Raw genomic sequence first — 21,297 nt, forward strand, 5'->3', positions numbered from 1 at the left:
GGATTTTCTTCTGCTTTTATTTCACTCCACAAAGTCTGAAACGTTAAAAGTCCATTTTTAAAAAGGGAAACATCTATGAGATTCAGTTTATGCAACAACCACAGGGTTTCACACGAAATAACTTTAAAAACTTGTTTCTTTTCCTAAATGAGTGAACCAACCATCAAACTTTGACATTTTCATCTCCAATAAACTCAAACTAAGATCTAAATGGCCATATTTTGTCACTTATGTCAACCATAATCAGATGTGTTTGGAGTGGCCAAAATGGAATAAAAGAATAAAAAAATATTTATTACTGAAGTTCACAGAAAAAATGAAGAATCTAAACAATGACACAAGAAGAAACTAGTTACATTTAATTAATTATAATTAGTTGAGTAACCTTTTTGAAAAAATCCAGTTTTAGGAGTATTTTTACTTGAATACTTTTATTATGAAGTATTTCTTCTCTTGAGTAAAATTTCTGGATTTTCTTCTCATTGAACAAACAAACATGTTTTAACCAAAAACTCACCAGAGACACACCTGCAGTTTTTGTTAAAGTTTCAAACATTTTTTTTATTGAAAGAAACTCATTTGAATTTTTCTCTTGATTTTGTTATTTTTTGTTACTTACATGAATTATTGTCATTTTTGCCATTAAAATGCCAACATTTCCAAAATGACTTTACATTTTGGTCCGTCTGATCATATCATTTTTAAATATTACATGATTGATAATTTACCCAGTGCTTCAGCAGACTTTTTAACAAATACTTTTTCAGTTTCTTGGTCAGATACTTTTTACTTTTACTTGAGTAAAACCTGTTGAAGTACTTCTACTTTTACTAGATTAAAACTTTTGAATACTGAGTAAAGAAAAGTATTTGGGAAAACTAGTATTCAAGTATTATGTAACTGTTTCATCGTCACGTCTGAGCGGATTTATAAAATTATGCAACTATAGTTTAATAATTATGATGACTCATCTTCATTTCTACTTGTATAAAAAGTTTAATTAGCAAAGTTATGAAACACATTGAGGGCAAAGATGGTGGGAAAAAAGCAGAGTTGTAATTTATTCTCCAGTAATTCTGTGTTTCTTGTTTCTGTTAGGGTGTGTTTCACCTTTGACCTTTCACCTAATGACTTCTGCAGATTTTCACCAGCTGCTTCACGCCCGTAGAAATGCTTTTATAAGTGACAAAGTAATCAGCAATTAAGTGATTATTTTAAGAGGACCAATAGTTTATTATGCACCAGTAAATCATAATAAAAACACTCTGAATCATTCGACTTTTATTACGCCCATTAGTTTATACTCTCACCTTTTCTGTCTTAATTGACCAATTATAATCCTCTGTGACATGATTTTAGATCATTTAGTGATCATTTCTGCTTTTGACGTCTATTATATAAATTTATTTCCGATAATGTGATGACAAAGGCATAAATACCAATTATAAAATTACAAATATGGATTCAATATTTCACCGTTTTCACCACAATGTCGACTTAATTTCCTTTGAACACAGTTTATGACAGTGATTGATTATTGGGATCTTTCTGCTGATTCTCTGGCTAATTTTAAATGATTTTTAATTAATTTTTTCTTATGTCATTCAACTAGAAAGGTTTAAGACAATACAAAGGGCACCAGGCTGGTATTTACCCCCCAAACATCTGTTGGCATTACTTATTTTATTGCAAAACAAACATTTTTTTTGTATTCAAAATAATGTCACATCTTACTTCAGTCTGTTAACATTAATTTCCAGCTAAGCCATGTAAAATTAAAATGAAATTGAATATTTTGATGTTTAACATCCTGTGCAGAAAGCTTCATAAATGTGGTTGATTACAAACGTATGAAAAATAAAATCCTGAATCAATGAGTCACAAAAACCATTTTCCTGCAAGAAGTCGCCGCTATCTGGCAGCTGTTACTTCCAAAGAACCGCTGCTCAAGATCCTAACGCTGATGGTTGGTGGCAGCCCATAGCTGATCAGTTCTTCCTTAATCTGGAACAGAAAACACAAAGTTCAACTGAGATACAATCAGCGCATTATTATAAACATTATTGATTTATTTTTGTGCACAGAACAAATTTAAAATGTGCTTAAAGCTTAGTAGATCACAGTTAATGTCATGATGTGTGCTTGATGGTGGACTGAAATGCAGAATGGCAGAGAAGTCGAGTAAAAAAGAAAGGTTTAATAAAACAAATTATGGAGAACCTTTTTCAAAAAACTAAAACAAAATCACAGGAAGTCATAGCAGAACAAAAAACATAAATCCAGTGGAAAAGCCAGCAGGGAACCAGGGACGAATGCAGACAGTAACAGGGTTTAACACGAGGAACCAGCAAGGAGTGACTGAAAATGAAGTGCTTAAGTGCTGGGGGGTTGAATTATGAACAAAAGACCAGATGAGCTGATGAGTTGCAGGTGAGGGAGAAAGAGGAAGAGACACATTGGGGACAATCAGGTATTGGAAATGAAACTCACAAAAATATCTGGACATAAGAAACAATTAAACTAGAGTAACAAGGAATAGACAAAAGTAGAAACACTAAGAAGGACTGAGCTAAAGAAAAACAGAAACAAGACTGATCTAATCAAAGATAGCATAGAAAAAAATCAAACGTCAAAAACAGTAGATAATAGTTAATGCTTAGAACTTCTTAGAGTCACATTATTGCTGCCTAAATCTGTCCGAAACAGCACAGAAAATAAAATCACAGAAGGTAAGACCATAAAAACCAGCTGAAGTTGTGACTGTTACCAGCTGTGCGAGGGTCTCCTTATCATTTATCAGAGACGCGGCGGCCGAGATCTTTGCGTTCAGGGCGATGACATAATCTAGAAGATCAGGACACAAATTTAGTTCAGATTAAAACCTATTTCAGATGAAACGCCCCAGCTACAGCTTCCTCTGTAAAAGGGAAACTCTCACACTCACATGGATCAGGTGTTGTTTGGTTTGCAGAGGTGCTGATGGATGTCGTGCTGGTCGTTGGCGGCCGGGCTGTTGCTATGCTCACTGAGGGTGTTGGTGTACTGGAAGGGGGTCCGGTTGGAGCTGCGGCTGCAGCCGAGTCTGACAAAACATGAGATCAGCAAAACAAAATCAGAGGAGTTGAGGAAAAAATGTCAGCAAATTAAAAACGGGATAAAGACTGAAGGTTTCCACTCACCGTTTCCAACCGTCACAACGACGCAGCGAAGGTCAGAGGTGAACACAGAGCTGGAGAAGCTGTGGGGGAAAGTCAGAGACACTTTAGCAACATTTTAAATACAGTTTTTCAAGCTTTTGAAAGAGATTCTATAATAAATCCTTCAAAAGTTGATATTTTTAACGGTCGGGAGGAGATTTGGAGTTTTAATTTGGTGTCTGCTGGAGCAAAGCCAGGACTAAAAGTCATGCTTATATTAATTAGGTACTTATTACCTAATTAAATAAAAGGTAAATCAATTAATAGACAATTAAAATGATTCAAGTGATATTAATTCTTTAATTTATCAATGACATCATCTTGTTCTGTAACAATTTAAAGGTAATTAATTGGAGTAATTAGAGTTAATTACAGTGTTCAATGTCAAAGATTATTGAAACACAGGATGACTTACTAGCATCCAGCAGATTTTTAATTGTGTGTGTTGTAGTGACCGCTGATGTTTGCATAAAAAATTCATAGGTATAATAACAGAAACTGATGATGATGATGATGAAAGCTTTGATAAAATATGCTTTGAGACCAACTGCACTTCTGATTTTACTTCTTATTAGTAAATGTAAATGTTTTAATTGTTCACTTTTGTGTTTTTGTGATCTAAAGAGCTATAGAAATAACATTTTTAGCTTTTTTATTTGGTTTCAAAGCTTTGCAGTAACTTTCTTCATGTTGGACGGCCGAACGTTGGAGATGAGTCCAACCTGAAATCATCTGAGATGATGATAAACTGCTTCTCCTCTCATCTTGTGAATATTTTGCCATTCAAAAAATTAGTGAAAATCCCAAACTGTGGATAATTTGAAGGGACATTTTACTGAGATTGTCCCTTATTGACTCTCTGCCACAAAGAGTTTCTTTTCTTTTTAAGATCTTTTTTTAGCTCTGGTGAGTTGACAGCTGTCAGACAGAAAATGGTCAGAAATGCAGCAAAGGTTTCAAGGTCTGGAATTGAATCGAGGTTGGATTTTGCAGACTTTCAAGTTACAGTACAACATTAATGAGAGTGGATACTAACTTTGCCCGGACGACGAAACAGATGGGATGGCTCAGTCCGCCTTCGAAGTCAGACGGCGTCCATCTCAGGGTGAAGGCTCCTGGCCCTGATTTGCTCCTGATCACGCTGTGTGGGCCGCTGAACAGAAGCTCAGTGATCCTTCAGACACAAAAATCAGAAGTCTTAGGTGATATTTACAGAATTTTCACACAACTTTACATTTTAAATGGGCTCCTTGGTCCATCCATCATCTAGACACAGTTATGCTTGTAGGGTTGCAGACTGGAGACAGTGATTTTTTTTTTCCAGCGGCCATTGGGTGAGAGGCAGGGCACATTCTGGACATCACAGACACCTACAGACAATTTAAGTCGGGGGCATCCAAACCTTTTGCCAAGTGGGCAAGAAGTAATCATGGGCCAGACAAACCTAAAATCAAGCAAATAAAGTAACTTAACATTTATTGTTAGTCCAAAACTTGAAAGGAATTTTTGCAACGGTTTATTTGGGCTGATGTAGATATAAAAACAAGGATTATATTTCTGCCAAAAACTTTTGTGATTAATCTCTGAAATTTTCCAGAAAACTATGAAATTTTCCGGAAGAAAATTCGAAGGAAAATTAAGTTTTTGTGGAGCTTTACTACAATAATTTGACATGTTTGCTGTATTAGAAGAAACACATCTAGTTTTCATTTTCTCTTGGGCTCGACTGAGTAAATTTATTTTCAGTAATAAAAACAGGATGTGGGTCACTTTCTTTCAAAACATTTGCTATTTTTAGCCAAATTCAAGAAGGAATAAAAGCTGATGTGGTTGGTTTTGCTGCACCCACTGGAACTTTATATGTTTGCAGTGAAACCAAACCTGCTGAATGACTAATAATGAAAACAGTCTAGTTCAATCCTGCGCCTTGTTTCCATTCTAAGCTCAGTCCCGTCTCAACAAACCCGTCTAACTGAAACCAGTTCTTTCTACCGGTTTGTTTGTGTTTAGCTCAGCCTCTTTGAAACACGTTTTGCTTTCTCTTACTCAGACTGCGTTGCCTCGGCCCTGACACTGATTTCCAGGGTCTGATTGACGGAGGTGCTGAGTTTTGCCCCGTTGTCTGGAGTCGGAGGCAGGAATCTGGGCAGATAGACGCCTCCAGTGCAGGACGGTGCAACAGGATCAACTGCAACAAAAGCAGCAAGTTTGTAAAGAGCATCATTAGAATCACTTCAGGTGTTGGTGTGTCAGTGTGGGTCAGTCTTTCTCAAACTGTGGCCCCCAAAACCCTGCTGGGCCGCAGGTGCCCCCTAATGGTCCTCGACATACTGCATGTACAGTAAATGACCGTTTAGTTGAGCTGAAAGTGTGACGCTGACAGTTAGCCAAAGAATTGTGCTTAAAAATAACAAAGGATACTTAGCGTAAGTCACTCAAAAGAACAGCTAAAGATACCAGGATGAGTTATCTGATCAGAGGAATTCATGTCTGCAGGAATATTTTTCAGTTTCTCAGGGCGAACGTCTGTTTTAAGGACACTATTATAACACGTAGCATGCCACCAACGCCGCTGCACCCCACGCTGACTAGCTGCATCTAAGCACCGGAAATAAAATGATTATTTACGTCTTTCTTTGACTGACAGAAACTTTTTGTTTCTGCCAAAGCAGTTCAAGTCCATCTTCCTTTTACTATGATTCTAAATTACAAATATGCTTGTAGTAGAGAACTTATTTTTTTATTACCATGTTTTCCATTATAGAAAAACTTATAATCTACACTTTCAAAATCTGCAAAGAACTTAAAAAGTAGACTTATTCATATGGCTTACAAAACCACCCATCTCATTACGGTGAACTAAGAAGACTTGTGTAACTTTATGTAAAAGAGTTTAACATCGTGCCTTTGAAAACAAACTGGACGGGTATCTTGTTGAGGACGTCTCCTGCGTTCCTCTGTGACGTTCCACCGTTTGCTTGAGTCAAGGTGATGGTCTGAACAGCAACGTCCTCCATCATGAGCTGCACGGCGTACGACCCTTCATTACTGCTGCTGGTGGGGCTGAAGGTCAGAGCACACGACTGCAAGAAAGCAGAAAGAGACGAAGGGGTCTCAACTAAAATCACTGCAAAGTGTTTACACCAGCTGGAGCCCTCAAGGCCGAACACACCGAGGCGAACTGATTCTGTGAGATGATGCAGCTTTCAGTCATCTCACTGTAACAAACAGTTTTCCTGTAACAAATCATTTTACTTCTCTCAATCTGAAAAGGATGCTGGGAAGTTTGATGAGCTCCCAACTCCACAGAGTGGAGTGGGAAAAGATCAGCCGTTTGGGTTTCACAGTGTTCAGCTGAGTCAAGTTTACAGCTCTGGAAAAACTCAGAGCCCATTGAAAACCTCATGCAGAGTTTGGTTGGTTGATCAGTTTTACCTGAGTGAGTCAGACTTGTTTGAACCCTTAATTAGTGATCTGTTCTTTAACTCCAGACCTGATCCAGGTGTTACTTACGGGTGAGAGGTGGAGGACAGGTGCCGGTGTGCAGACGTCACACTCGGATGCATTTTGTGCGTCTCTGCATCTTATTTCATCTCCATCTGGGTCAAATGCCAACAAGCTGAAGTTTCTCTGACAGTTGGAAGGAACTCTGGAAAAACAACAACGCCAACAAATGTTTTACACCCACATTTTGATCCTATCAGTTCAGAAAAACCTTCAGTTTGAGCTCAGTTTAAAAGAAAAATGCTGTGTCCTACTTCAAGTATCTTGACTGATCAGTGTTTCTGCATTTCTTTCCTCCACATTGTTTTGTTTCGGCCTCCTAAAAAGCATTTTATCCTTTAAGGAAACACTCAGCCATGGGACTTACCCTAACAGAACCCATTCTCTCCTCCATTTACGTCATAAAACATTTCCTTGTGCGTACTTTAAAAAAAAAGACTTTAGCAAAGCAGGAATGTTGTTTTGTCCCTAAGGAAATATGTGAAAGGAAATACTAAAGTACCAAAATACGCAGTAAAGTGCCTTAGTACTAACTTTTCATGTTGTTTTTTGTATGTGAATATTTCTGTTGAGATTAAACTGATTTAGACGTAATCAGAGGTTTAATGATGATATTTGACGCGAATATCAAGAAGGGAAAAGAGGAACCACCTCAGAACAGGAAGGACTGTGGTCAGTGGAGACGTGTTGGGTCTGCCGGTGTCGGAGCGGATTCCTTTCTCGTCCTGCATTTGGACTCTGAACGAGACAACCCCGTTCCTGTTGTCTGTCCAGTTTCCACCGGAAAACCTGCAGAGGGACAAATTAGAAAGTTTTCAGATGTAACTGGGTGTCAGAGAACCTAAAACATTTACTTAAGTAGCAGAAGCACTCAGACATTAAAGGGATCCATCCAATAAATGACTGAAGCTAGAGTAAAAAAGTATTTGGTGAAAAGTCTCAAGTACTGAATAGCTGATCAAATTATCAGTAATTTAATATTTAAAAATTACATCATCAGATGAACCAAAATATAAAGTGAAATGGAAAGTTTGCTATTTTCAGGACGAAAATGGCAATAATTCATGTAAGTAACAAAAAATAAAATATTTTTTCCAAATCAGTTTCTTTTAATGAAAAACTTATGAAATTTTGATCAAAACTGCAGGTGAGTGTCTGAGTCTGGTGAATTTCTTGTTAATACATGTTTATTTTTCATTCAGTGGAGAGAAAATCCAGAAATTCACTCATGTAACAGTAGATACTTCGTAATAAAATTACTCAAATAAAGGAAAAAGTACAAAATTCTCCTAAAAGTACTTTTTTCAAAACAGTTTCTCAAGTAAATGTAATTGAGCAGAAAACTGATTAAATTCCTTATGTTGATGAGTTCAGAGTTTATTTCTGAGTTACTCTGAGCTGAACTCACCCAGACTGACTCAGCTGGCTCCCATTGTTCACGCTGCTGACCAGCCTTTCCTTCTGACACCATTCGCCGCTGATTTCCTGGATTTTGTTCAAGATTATCTCTGAAAAACTGCAGCTGTTTCCACAAACCTGAGCATCAACCTCTGCACACGTGCTGAAGCTGTACAGGTAGCGAGCCACGGTCTGTGGATTGAAAGTAGGACAGATTAATAAAATACAAAAGGGCAGAAAAAGCTGTAAAATGTTTGAACTCACCGGGAATCCACCCGCCTGGAGGTCTTTAGTGGAGGAGCTGTAGACGAAGCCATAATAATCAGCCTGAGAGCCGCTGATCAGCAGCAGCAGCAGCACGGAGGACAACATGTTGACTGAATCGATGCCTCTATGCAGCTCAGACTGGATGTTGTTAGAAACAAAAGGCTTCATGCTTGAAGAGACTCCCACTCCTCCCCTCTTTGTCTGCTAAGCATCACAGTTACTGCAGGATTAAGTCACACAAAGGAAATGGACTTTCCTGGGATGAGGAAACGTCGCCGTCTGCTGCGTCTTTGGGGCGGAAGGTGTTGAAATACAGTAAAAACTAATTACACAGAGTTTAACTCAACATGGGGACGTAATTTAAACTGATATTTGTGAAAATGTACGCACAAGATTTCTGTTTTATGTTTATGATTTATTATTTATTGTGGGTGTTTTTCACAGTTCACTGTAGTGATAGACTTTAAAATATTGTTAGTTTATAAACCCCCTGGTTCTGGTTCTGGTCTGGTTCTGGTTCTGGTTCTGGTTCTGGTTCTGGTCCTGGTCCTGGTCCTGGTCTGGTTCTGGTCCTGGTTCTGGTTCTGGTCTGGTTCTTGTTCTGGTTCTGGTCTGGTTCTTGTTCTGGTCCTGGTCCTGGTCTGGTTCTGGTTCTAGTTCTGGTTCTGGTCTGGTTCTAGTTCTGGTTCTGGTCTGGTTCTTGTTCTGGTTCTGGTCCTGGTTCTGGTTCTGGTCTGCGTCCCCAGAACCAGATCCAAACACGGAGAACCATAAATCTGGAGCAAACTTCCAGAAAACTGCCAAACAGCTGAAACACTGAGTTCCATTAAAGCTGTTTAGAGTCGATTTTGAATATTAATAAATTAAACATTGACCAACATTTTCATGTGCAATAATGAGGATAAAATTGTTCACTGTGTCATTTATGACTATATTTTTGTATGTTTATGACTTTGAACTGCCCTGTTTCTGAAACGTGCTACACAAATAAAACCTGTTGATTAATTATTTGTTTCTTGGTGAATTTGAGTTTCTTCTGCTTCGCCTTTTCTTTCTGCTGACGTCGTCTGTCTTAACTGCTACGTTTCTCAGAACAGGTTTCTGTTTGTCTCTGTTGTTGTCGGCATAATGAGTCACACAGTCTGACCTCTTCCTGGGCCACATTCATCACTTCACCTCCTTTCACACCTGCATGAATGGACCAGCAGAGCCTGATCAGCTCAGACAGACACAGCCTTAGTTTGGCCTCTTGGTTTTATTGCATAAACTTTATGTGGGGAAGATTTCCTATTTTTTTTCCTTAACAGGAATTACTTCAAAAGATAAAACATTATCTGAACAGGGACAGATTTTACATCTTTTTTTTTTCTTTTTTCCCCCCACAGATACAAGAAAATCCATTTTATTACTCAGAAGAAGCCATAATTTGATACAGATGTTGAAGGATTACTCTGAAACTCATCATGTTTGATCATAAACTTTATTGTCTAAACATAAGGAAAACAAAAAGCAGCTGCTGCATAAAAACACAGCAATGCAAGAGGGAATATATCGAATAATTATGCAAAGCTTCTAATTCTTTACCTTCATGCTGACAGCGAAACTTCTGAGTTGAACAAAACTCAACATTTCATATTTTACTTTCATTTGGAGGATTCATAACCACACATTTTCACCTTCAGCTTTTCATGTTTCTTTTTTTACCGTGACAGACTGAATCTGCATGAAATACTTTTAACAAAACTTTATTCTGCACAAAAACAGAAAGTTAAAGCCGTCAGCAAAAATATGTAAGGAATACAGAAAAGCTTGGTTTTAGCATCAAGAAGTGAGTCTGGGATCCTAAATGACATGAAAGGTTTTTGGTTATGTTTCTAAGTTCTTCTGGAAACTGGATTTTATCCAAAACCTGTCTTCTTAAAGGCCAAAGGACAGCGATATTATATATTTTTAAATGGGTAAACAACTGGAAATATTAGGGTATTCTGGCTTTACAGTATTTGTTCCCATTCAGCAAAAGGATAGTAACTTGTCATTGTGGTTCATTAAAGTAAGTATAACCACATGAATCTGATGAAAAGTGAAGAAAACTCTGTTTCTAACCACACTGAGGCTCAGATTCAGGCTGTTGCCTTCACCACTCCGTCACTCAGCAGCTTTAACGTCAGATCTGGAGGCAGCCCCTGTCTTTCCAGCTCATCTTTGATCTGCACAGCAAAACACAGTTCCCTAAGTTACAGTAACATTTTGTCTAGGAAGAATAGCAATGCACAAGAGAAAAACAAAGCAGACCAGGATAAAACTGATTTAAAGTTACTGACCAGGTTGGTGATGGTGGCAGAGTCAGTCTCCAGTGACAGTGAGGTGGAAATCTTTACATTCAGAGCCAAAACATAATCTAGAAGAAGCACAGAGTCAGCATTACTACTTAAAACAGGATCATTAATCAATAAGGATCATTGATCAATAAGGATCATTGATCAATAAGGGTAACTGATCATGTATTCTGGGATGAGTTTGAGGTTTTTTGTCATCTTTTCCCCCATTTACATTTTTAATATTCCTTTTAAACCAAATGCAAAAACAAGTGTCCCTTTGTCCATTAGTTCCCATTTAAACTCCATTTTGTTGAAATGCACTTTAGTTTCTGTTTTCCTGGTGTTTAAACTCATTAAATATGTTTTATAAATGTCATTATTCATTATTTCCCTAAAGTTAATAGTGATAGTAATGATCATTTTTCACTACAGTCACAGAAACTAAAAAAAAAGCTTACTGTCAAATAATGTATTATTATTATTATTATTATTATTATTATTATTATTATTATTATTATTATTATTATTATTATTATTATTATTATTATTATTACCATAGCAACCAGTAACTGGCAGCTCCTCCCCCTTTTCTCCTCCTTTTTGTAAAGTAAACAGAAACTCAAAGTGCTGTGTAATGATGGAGAGAAGATGCTGCTCAGGATGCAGCATCGCAGTGGATGATGAATATTATACTGTCAAACAAAATGTGGATGGAAACTTTCAAAAGGCTTTTTTTAAGTTCCAGGGACAAAGACAGAGCACTTCATGAAGAAGAAGAAGAATGTAACCATAAATGTTGCTCCTAAAGAAAAGACATGTTGGTACATAACTTTTCTACAGCAATATATAAATATATCTGTGAACATCCAAGAGATGCAGAGAAACTACAAATCTACCAGGTTTGGTGACGATCTGACTTCAGCTCCAGTCACACTTACATGGCCCTGCTGCAGATGTTGCAGCGGGTTGGTTGGTAGTTGGAGGAAGTGTAGTTGTAGTTGGAAAAGGTGTAGTTGTAGTTTGTGGAGGTGTAGTTGTAGTTGGAAAAGGTGTAGGTGTAGTTTGTGGAGTTGTGAATGGAGGTAGGATTGTCATGAATGTAAACGTCGTTGGTAGGGGTGTCGCTGCAGTCGGAGGGGAAACGGTTGTTGGACCTGTGGATTAGGCAGCAGATCAACATCATCACTTCAGGAAAATGTTGAATTTAAGCTGAAAAGAAAAGCTGAGGTTTCCACTCACTGCTCCCAGCCGTCACAAAGACGCATCGAAAGTCAGACTGGTACACAGAGCCGGAGGAGCTGAGGAGGAAATTAGAGAAACAGCTTAGATATTAAACTATTACCCATCGATTCAGTTTAACAACATATTAAAAAGGTTGATTATACAAACAGTAAAAAAGCAGATATACAACAAACATTTGTCCCAGAGATGCTAGTTTTTAGAAAAGATGATGAATCTATAGTTTCCTCACTCCTTTAAAATTCTGATATTCGTCCATAAAGCACTAAATGATTTTGGACTTTCTCAATAATTAACCATGCAGAGCCGTTTGGTGTTAGGAGATCTGAATAGTAATAAGACCCAAAGTAAACAAGACGAAGCTGCTTTTAGTTTTTATGCTCCTGAAAACTTGAGGTGTGCAGAAATTGTTGGTTCCTTAATGAGAACGGAAAACATTTTTGCTAATTGTGCTATGTAAACATACTTGTCCTTAATTTTGGTTTCACTCCTATTTGCTGACAAATATGAAACATATTTTCATTCTTAAATGAACAAACATTTACTGTGAACCAACCCCAGTTCAATAAGCTGAACAATATTAAGAGTTTAAGCTTTTTTTCTATGCATTAATAAGAAAAGGCACTAACTTTGCTTGGACAACGAAGCAGAGAGTTTGGTTCAGTCCTCCATCACCGGCCGATGGCGTCCATGTCAGGCTGAAGTTTCCTGATCCTGATGAGCTCTTGGTTACACCTGTTGGTCCACTGAACAGGAGCTCAGTGGTCCTTCAATGAACAGGAGATAAACAGTTTATTACATTTATATTTCCAATTTTTTCCAAACTGCAAACACATCAGTGCCATTTTTAAACTTGATTGGAGTTATTTAATACATGAGGTTAGCCTAAACTCCAGACTCACTCAGCCTGCGTTGCTTCTGCTCTGACGCTGATTTCCACAGCCTGGTTGACGTTGGTGTGGATCTGATCTCCATGTTCAGGAGTTGGAGGCAGAAACCTGGGCAGATATTCACCTGCTGTGCAGGACGGAGCTGCAGGATCCACTGGAAGAAAATAACAAGGAACTAATTAATTCAAGCTGAAAGGAGCTGATCAGTTTGGTCAAACAACCTGAAGCAGTTAGTTGATAGATGAATATTCATTATGACCAGATATTTATCCACCTGGTTGTATTTATCTCTCCTACATTCCTTCTTGTATATTTTGTGAAATCTGTAGTTACTGAGGCTTCAAATCTAAAATACGCAGAACAGAAGCAGATTTTTCCAATCCGGCTCGGCTCTTTTTGGGTTCAGAGTTTATTTTACCTTTGAAAACAAACTGAACAGGGATCTTGCTGATGGCGTCATTCTGAGGTTTCACCTCCTGTGAATTGTTGCCGTTAGTCAGAATGATGTTCTGTCCGGTAAAATCCTCCAGAACCATCTGAACCGCATACGGACCTTCATCACTGCTGTTAGTGGGACTGAATGACAGAGAACAAGACTGGAAGAGAAAGGAGAAGAAAAAAGGTCCAAATTAAAACTGAATCAGATGATTATGGATTAAGTCAAATCTACTTATTGTCATTTTTCTGTAAAGTTTGTTTCTCTGTCTTAACTGATAAGAATACACACATAATAAAATAGATTAAACAGATACACCTGCAAAATACATCTTGTCTTTTTATATTAAGTGCCTCATTTTAGCAACAGTCCAGCCTTTTAACAGGCTGATGGAGTCCAGTGGCTCTAAAACAGACCAGAGTAGATAAACTTTATTTATGCTTTTCAGGCAACAAAGAACAATTGCAGATAAAGTGCAAAAATAAATGTAAGAATTACAACAGTAACCTAAACGCAGCGCTGGGTCGCCACTCTGTTTCACTTGTTAACGCTCTCTTGACATTCACAGACCTGACCACTAGGCAGCGCAATTTTACAAATCTTCCAAATAACTTTCCGATTTATTAGTACGAATAAATCAAGTCTTTAATGTTAGACTGAAAATGGGCTTTCCACACCGGAGTTAGCATTTCTTTTTCTTCAGTTCAAAGAGCAATGCTCCCTGAAGACACACAAGAAAATTTAAATTTATGGCCTGATGGGAAACTTTGAGTCCTCGCCCCTCTAGCATCCACAAAAACCCAGGCTTTTGATTTTAACTGACCGAGTGTAAAGGTAGCTCAAAATCCCTAAAATGTATGAAAATGGTAGACTTCATGTCATAAACTGTAAGGTTGTCCTCGGTAGCTCAGCTTTTATAATCTTCTCAAGAGATTTCTTGATGAGTGACGTCAGAACAACTGAAGGGAAATCAGGTTCTGTCTTTGGGAATTTGGTCACAGGTACAATAACTGAATATTTCCTCGGCACTTAGTGGAGCTGGAGCGACTTTTTAAAGATAAAATAAAAAAATGCCAGCCTGTTGTTCTTTAAGAGCCAATTTTATCTGGTGACACTTCCTGTCTTTAGCTCGGCAAAGGTTCAGGACGCCTCAAAGTCTTTAAAAACAGAAATAAAAAATCTATGATCTTAACTTCAAATTGAGAATCACTTTTCACTAAGGTTTAGAGCATCATAAATAATTGTGTGTGGTCACATTTAATGAAAAAGTAGTAAAATCCAGACTATTTAGTGCTACTGACTGCAAATTTGATAATATTTATACTCACTGGTGAGACGCTGAGGACAGACGGAGGAGTGCAGGTGATGCACTCTGGATCAGCTGCATATCTGCATCTGACGTCGTCTCCATCCGGGTCAGAGACCAACAGGTTGATGTTCCTCTGACAGTTTGAAGGAACTCTGAGAGAAAAGAAACATTTCAACCACTCCTCTGTCAGTCCCTCCAGGTGCTTCTGTCATAATTTAAACCCGTCTGACTGGTTCTGCAAGGTTTCTTCAGCACAAAAATTTTATTTCAAAGAACCTCCAGAATACTTTCAGTTCAGTTTCCTAAAGATGAACTCGCTCCACAGAAACCGCTTACTGACTTTTAGTTTTATACTGATACATCTGAGAGGTTAACAATGTTCACTTTGAAGAACAACATTATCCATTATTATCAACATATGCAACAGATTTTGTAAAATAGGAATAACTGTCCAGTTTTTATTATGTTGATTATCTTTTGCTTCTGATTTGCAGAGTTTCATCTGCAAATGTTGATTAAGAATAAAAAACAAACAGTTTCCTAATTATTTTGCTGTCAGTAAAAAGCTGTTTGTAGATAAAATATTTAAAATGATGAACAGAATTACCTCAGCAGAGGGATGATGGTGGTTTGGGGTGAAGAGTTTGGCTTGTTGATGTCAGAGCGGTTTCTCATTTCAATGAGCATCGTAGCTGCCGATAGTTCAATCCCATTTCTGTTTTCTGTCCAGTTTGTAGCATCAAACCTTCAGCAGATGATAATGAGAAAATAATGCAGCAAGACCAAATCTCCAAAGACCAACAAAACTAGATCATCAGCTGATTATGTCAGGTTTTCCAAATCCAGTCCAAGCTGCCCTGTTTCCAGTCCTCAGTTTTAATCTGAACATGGCAAAATTATATTTCCATTAATGTTGAAGTGGACTTACGGAGTATCCAACGTCGACAGGAATGTAACTGCAACAGACTCAGTGTAGGCTGTCTGACACCATTCACCTCCTCTTTCATCAAGTGGATAAACTGAGAGCATGCTGCAGTTTCCATTACAAAGCCAAAGGTCGAACTCTTCACAAGAGCTGAAGCTCACCTTGAAGTTAGTGGTTGCCTGTGAAATTTCAGTGAGGAGGTGTTGAGTACACTCTCTAGAAAAACCAAGTGTGATATTTTATAAAGAAGCTCAACTTACTGGGTATCCGGCTGGCTGGAAGTCTCCAACAGAGTAGCTGAAGACGACACCAAAATAAGCAGCTTCAGCTCCGCTGAGGAGCAGCAGCAGCAACACAGACGGCAGCATGGTGGCAGAGTGAAGGTTTCAGAGAGAGACTGAAAGTTATCAGCGTCAAATGAAGTTATTCTTCCACAGAGAGCCTCTGGTCCACACCCACTGCTCCATACATGAATGGTTTACTGGTATGCATTGGTATAGTTGGCCTGAAGGCTAAAAGGTAATGATGAAAATATCTGATGGCTGGACGTTTACATTCAGAAGTGCAAAATCTGAATGACAATTTGTAGTACATGCAAAAGTCACAAAACCTTTGCTCAGCCTCCTGAGACCTGAGTTTTTCATTCAGTGCATTTCTGTCCCCGTATGAGGATGCAGGGACTTATGAGGCTAGAAATACAAATCTAACATCAGGGAGAAGATTTTCACGATGAACAGATTTAAAACTCAAACAGCTTCTTTTATAAAAATATCATTTTTATCCTGTCATCATTTTCCATCATGACAGGATGTATCTGGCAAATAAAAATCAAGAACCATCCCCAGAGTAAAAACTAAGAGCCTTTTACTGTAAGGAAAGCAGAAAAACTTTATTTTACCATCATGAAAGGAGTCTGGGATTCAGAGACATAAACAATGTGAAAGATCATTCATGTCTGTTTTAAAAGACTTGATGTTATTTGTCCAAGAAACAGTTGTACCATATCATTTCATTCTGTTTATTATTCTGATTTATTCTGTTTGCTTTTATTGACAAACAATTAGAAATTATATGCTTAAGAACATTTTGACTTTACAGTATTTGTTCACATTCAAGACAACAATATTAACTTTTCATTTGCATTAATTAAAATAAGTTTTACTCCATGATAGATGAAGAAAGAAAGATGAGTGGCTATAGAAAACACATTTCCCTGGGAGGATCAGACTTGTTCTCATTTTTAGCCACTAGGGGGCAGGAGTTGTAGCTCTCACTGCGCCACTGCTCAGCAGCTTTACTATTATGTCAGAAGGCAGTCCTTGTCTTCTCAGCTCCTCTTTGATCTGGAGAGGAAAAAACATGAAATCAGTTATATATTATATAATCAATAAGTCACACAGAACAAAACTAAACCACAGTTTTATGCTAAAAATCAGGGTTGAGCTTTGGATCATTTTTACAAATCCTTTAAAGATCCATCCATTTTTTTCCTCTTATCTGGTGTTGCAGCCTCAGTAGGGAGGCCCAAAATGTGTCTACTCAGCATTGTCTAGGATATCTGTGTGTGTGTGTGTGTGTGTGTGTGTGCGTGTGTGTGCGTGTGTGCGTGTGTAATGACAATTGTGATAATGCTTTTCTCCTTGCATGCAAGTACTTTGCCACATTGTCAGCCATCTTTGTTTAAGGGTTTCCCACCATCTCATTCTTTCAGACTCCACTGAAAGCTTGTGATCATAGATGATGCAGATCAACTAATAAATCAAGAGCTGTTTTTTTTAACCACGATAAACGGGTAGAGTTTCCCTCAAATCAGAAACAAAACTCTCACTAAACCTGCTAGACTGGAACGAACCACATTGTTGTCTTTAACACTGATGTCAACAAGGTTACTGACCAGGTTCATGATGGTTGCAGAGTCAGACTCCAGTGATAGTGAGGTGGAGAGCTTTGCATTCAGAGCCAAAACATAATCTGGAAGCACAGAGAGTCAATATTACTATTTAAAACAGGATAATGAACCAATAAGGTCACATATTCTGGTTTGAATTTTAGGTTTTCACATTTTCCCTCCTTAAGTCTCCTTTAAAACTGATTCACTAGATGAATGTATTTTGTCTATTGTCTCTAAGTTATTTTTTCATAGTTTTTTATATCATAATAGTATTGAATCGTATGTTTTGAATGGAGAGGACTGAAGGTCAGAATGACATTTATAAAACTAGTAAAAAAAAACTATCATAAAGCTAAATAAAATTTACATTTTTTAGGTCCTGGGGAAAAAGGTGGAACAATCTATTTACTAAAATGTAATTATCAATGTTTTGTTTTTTTATACCATTTTTCCTCACAAAATATACCTGTTAGTACATAATATTTTTATGGCAATTTGTTAGCATATTTTTGTAAGTCCAAGGGATAAAAGGAGAAAATAAAAAGACCCCTAAGGCTGATAATGAAAGATCTCTGCTAACAGTTTACATTTATTCATGAACGTCAGTCACACTTACATGGTCCTGGGTCTGATGAAGGTTGTAGGAGGTTCAGTTGTAGTGGTGGGTTGGTTGGTTGTAGTCGTAGACGGAGGGGAAACAGTTGTTGGACCTGTGCGTGGAGCAGCAGATTGGCGGTGACATTGTCAGATCAAGAAAAAGCAGACTGACTTCAAACTGAAGACCAAAGCAGAGATTTCTACTCACTTTCTCCAGCCGTCACAAAGACGCATCGAAGGTCAGACTGGTACACAGAGCCAGAGGAGCTGAGGAGGTAAATAAAGTAACAGCTTAGATATAAAACTGTTAATAAAATAAGCAGACAATTCAGTCTAATGAAGACTTTAAACAACACTTTGTACAAACTCAGTATTAAGCTGATATAAAGCAAATATCAATGCCAGAAGTGCAGGATTTATGAAAATGAGATTATGATTCTGCTGTGATGAACCCAACAATCACTACCGCCCTGTTTTAAACATCTTTGTTTTATTATGACTTCAAATAAGAATTAATTATTCAAATTAGATTAAAAATGTTCTATGTAAGGAAACCCAGCAGATTACATCAAGTCATTGAGTTGCAACATTCACTCCTGCAGGATGAGCACGTAGCTCTTGTATCATTGACTCTGCAGCAATCCCTCATGCCGAGCAGGCACATAGCAACAGTAGACGGGAAAAACTCCCCTATCGCAGGAAGAAATCTCCAGCAGAACCAGAACCAGAACCTGGTTTAATACAGGTAGACAATACACAATCTGTATTGAGCCAGATTGCCACGAATGGAGGTTTTGAGAATAAAGGAACAGATTAATTAGGTGACTTAGGATTATTTTTGATGTTCAGGAAAGTAAAATGTTAGAGGGAGATTGATTATTAGACAGCAGGATTATCACAGCTGATGTCCTCCAGGAAAGAATCAGACCAAATAAAATGTCAGGCCAGATGTCAGTAGCTTCTATGGAAAGAAAATAACAGAGAAAAGAAAAAGCTAAACAGTAAATTAATAAGACACTGACTTTGCTTGGACAACAAAGCAGAGAGTTTTGTTCAGTCCTCTGTCACTGTCAATTGGTGTCCATGTCAGGGTGAAGTTTCCTGATCCTGATGAACTCTTGGTTACACCTGGCGGTCCGCTGAACAGGAGCTCAGTGGTCCTTTAAGAAACAGGAGAGACAGTTTCTTAGATTGATGTGTCCAAAGCTTCCTCATCTGCAAAGACAGGTGGTTTTTTTATTGATACTGTAAGATTATTTATTTTTCCTTTCCAAGTGATATGGTTACATACAGTTATTTACTAAAGCCGATCTATAGCTAAGGAATTGTGCTGTGCCTTTAAGATGAGCTGTTTGCTTCTTCTTTGTGGGTTTTTGTTTTAGGAGAGCTCAGGACGGGTTCTGATCTGTTAACTTGAAGGCTGAATAAAAGTCTGGACACGCTATTCCTCTCAGTGTTCTACTGTTTCTCCACCCACGACCTTATGGTAACACAAATGTGCCCCATATCTTAGTGTTGCAATACCATAACGTTTTTACGTTATTCATTCTTAGCCAGAGAAATTTAACACCAGAAAACACTGACACAATCCAGCTGTAATGTGTAATAGTCACTCACTCAGCCTGGGTCGCTTCTGCTCTGACGCTGATTTCCAGAGTCTCGTTAAAATCGATGTAGAACTGATCTCCGTTCTCAGGAGTTGGAGGCAGAAACCTGGGCAGATATTCACCTGCTGTGCAGGACGGAGCTGCAGGATCCACTGGAGCAAAATAACAAAGAAACGAATTAATTCAAGCTGAAAGGAGCTGGTCAGTTTGGTCATTAATTCAAACAACATGAAGCTGTTGGAAGGTTAAATTTAGTTTTGTCATGTTCCTTCATGGACTTTGGGGCCAAAGTTGTGATTGTCTATTTTAATCTTTAGTAGTTCCTGATATTTCAAATGATTTCCAACAGATCCAACATATTCAGCTCAGACACAAACAGCTCAAGTCCAGAGCTGCTCTATGTGGTTCAAATCAAGCTCAACAAACTGCAGCTTTACCTCTGAAAACAAACTGGACAGGGATGCTGCTCATGGCGTCGCTGGGAGTTTTCACCACTTGTGAATCAAAGATATCAGTCAGAGTGATGTTCTGTGTGGGAAAATCCTCCACCACCATCTGAACCGCATACGGACCTTCATCACTGCTGTTAGTGGGACTGAATGACAGAGAACAAGACTGGAAGAGAAAGGAGAAGAAAATGATCCAAGTTAAAATTGAATCAAATAACACAGATTAAGTGAAATATTTTTCATTGTCATTTTATTGAAAATCTACGGAAGACGATTATTTCCCCTGGGAAAAAAAACAATTCTGACTTTAATCTCAAAATTCTGAGAATTGTTTTTTTTTTTTTTGTTTTTTTTCCAGTGGCCCTGATCTTCTTCTGTAACAGATAAGTAAGGAAAAGTAAACTAGATGAAACAAAAACCGTAAAGTACAAATAAAAATATTAAAAATGTTCAGTGTTAGAAAGTGGATGGGTTGCATCTTTCTAATTCACTCATTGTCACGTAAATCCAGCCTAATCAAGTTCCTGCAGCTCCAACATTTATACTCACTGATGAAACGTTGAGGACAGATGGAGGAGTGCAGGTGTTACACTCTGGATCAGCTGCATATCTGCATCTGACGTCGTCTCCATCTGCATCTGTGACCAACAGGTTGATGTTCCTCTGACAGTTCGAAGGAACTCTGAGAGAAAAAGAACAATTCCTAGAACATCACAACCAGACCTCTATCAGTCTTTTCAGGTTTTTGTTTTATAACTTTAACCTGTCTGACTGGTTCTGCAAGATTTATTCCTGATAAGATTTGATTTTAATCATCACTGTGTTTCCATATGGAACAAACTACGGAATAGTTTCAGTTCAGTTTTCTAATGATGAACTTTCTGCAGAACAAACTTACCCAGATTTATTTTACATTGATTTTTCTGATCAGTTGTTTCAAATACAATATTGTTCACTTAGAAGAAACAGCATCAGCTGGATTATCAAATAAAAAAAATCAACTTTTGTAAACAAGCTTGTATTTTTATGATCTTAAACATTTTTTGCTTCTGATTCACAGTTGCATCTGCAAATGCTGATGAAAAATACAATACAAAATAAAAACAATGGTCATCTCAATATGTTGCAGTCAGTCAAAGGCTTTATAAATGGCTAAAATATTGAAACAGAATTACCTGATTAGAGGGATGATGGTGGTCAGGGGTGGTGAACCTCGGTCGTTGATGTCAGAACGGTTTCTATAGTCAAAGTTACCTGTGATTTTTGGCAT

General features: G+C 37.8%; 3 protein-coding genes across 4 annotated transcripts; all 3 read right to left on the bottom strand.

Moving 5' to 3' along the window:
* Nucleotides 1-1,700: 1,700 nt before the first annotated feature.
* LOC106955307 (uncharacterized) lies at nt 1,701-8,657 on the bottom strand. Its single transcript, XM_015045410.1, has 11 exons — nt 8,364-8,657; nt 8,110-8,291; nt 7,353-7,490; nt 6,711-6,846; nt 6,103-6,280; nt 5,244-5,385; nt 4,234-4,371; nt 3,180-3,238; nt 2,945-3,082; nt 2,768-2,844; nt 1,701-2,004 (listed from the first exon to the last, which is right to left on the bottom strand). Exons 1-11 carry the CDS (start codon nt 8,532-8,534, stop codon nt 1,912-1,914), a joined length of 1,452 nt encoding a protein of 483 aa, XP_014900896.1. The 5' UTR covers nt 8,535-8,657; the 3' UTR covers nt 1,701-1,911.
* A 1,054-nt stretch (nt 8,658-9,711) lies between these two features.
* Nucleotides 9,712-15,881, bottom strand: LOC106955306 (mucin-5AC-like). 2 transcript variants are annotated; one of them, XM_015045409.1, is made up of 12 exons: nt 15,744-15,881; nt 15,487-15,662; nt 15,166-15,303; nt 14,578-14,710; nt 13,232-13,409; nt 12,826-12,967; nt 12,553-12,690; nt 11,924-11,982; nt 11,749-11,838; nt 11,623-11,712; nt 10,688-10,764; nt 9,712-10,573 (listed from the first exon to the last, which is right to left on the bottom strand). In XM_015045409.1, exons 1-12 carry the CDS (start codon nt 15,849-15,851, stop codon nt 10,487-10,489), a joined length of 1,416 nt encoding a protein of 471 aa, XP_014900895.1. In that variant the 5' UTR covers nt 15,852-15,881; the 3' UTR covers nt 9,712-10,486. The 2 variants fall into 2 exon arrangements, with proteins under 2 accessions (XP_014900895.1, XP_014900894.1); XM_015045408.1 differs by having other exon boundaries at nt 11,623-11,838.
* A 473-nt stretch (nt 15,882-16,354) lies between these two features.
* On the bottom strand, nt 16,355-21,297 carry LOC106955309 (uncharacterized). The gene is made up of 9 exons (XM_015045413.1): nt 21,203-21,297; nt 20,577-20,709; nt 20,016-20,193; nt 19,589-19,730; nt 18,994-19,131; nt 18,180-18,238; nt 17,991-18,084; nt 17,378-17,454; nt 16,355-16,826 (listed from the first exon to the last, which is right to left on the bottom strand). Exons 1-8 carry the CDS (start codon nt 21,295-21,297, stop codon nt 17,400-17,402), a joined length of 894 nt encoding a protein of 297 aa, XP_014900899.1. The 3' UTR covers nt 16,355-16,826; nt 17,378-17,399.

This window comes from Poecilia latipinna, unplaced genomic scaffold (assembly GCF_001443285.1).
Source record: "Poecilia latipinna isolate Pla-1442-1.1 unplaced genomic scaffold, P_latipinna-1.0 Scaffold724, whole genome shotgun sequence".
Lineage (NCBI taxonomy): Eukaryota > Metazoa > Chordata > Actinopteri > Cyprinodontiformes > Poeciliidae > Poecilia > Poecilia latipinna.

Bases quoted from the DNA above. Each gene is read 5' to 3' on its own strand.
- LOC106955307 (XM_015045410.1), bottom strand. From the start codon at position 8,534: ATGAAGCCTTTTGTTTCTAACAACATCCAGTCTGAGCTGCATAGAGGC. The intron at 8,292-8,363 runs GTGAGTTCAAAC...TTCAATCCACAG, and splicing joins TCCAGGCGGGTGGATTCCCG to ACCGTGGCTCGCTACCTGTA. The intron at 3,083-3,179 runs GTGAGTGGAAAC...ATGTTTTGTCAG, and splicing joins CGTTGTGACGGTTGGAAACG to ACTCGGCTGCAGCCGCAGCT.
- LOC106955306 (XM_015045408.1), bottom strand. From the start codon at position 15,851: ATGCTGCCGTCTGTGTTGCTGCTGCTGCTCCTCAGCGGAGCTGAAGCT. The intron at 15,304-15,486 runs GTAAGTCCACTT...CATCTGCTGAAG, and splicing joins CTGTCGACGTTGGATACTCC to GTTTGATGCTACAAACTGGA. The intron at 10,574-10,687 runs GTCAGTAACTTT...TTTGCTGTGCAG, and splicing joins CTGCCACCATCACCAACCTG to ATCAAAGATGAGCTGGAAAG.
- LOC106955309 (XM_015045413.1), bottom strand. From the start codon at position 21,297: ATGCCAAAAATCACAGGTAACTTTGACTATAGAAACCGTTCTGACATC. The intron at 20,710-21,202 runs GTAATTCTGTTT...TTTTTCTCTCAG, and splicing joins ACCATCATCCCTCTAATCAG to AGTTCCTTCGAACTGTCAGA. The intron at 20,194-20,576 runs GTGAGTATAAAT...TTTCTCTTCCAG, and splicing joins CTGTCCTCAACGTTTCATCA to TCTTGTTCTCTGTCATTCAG.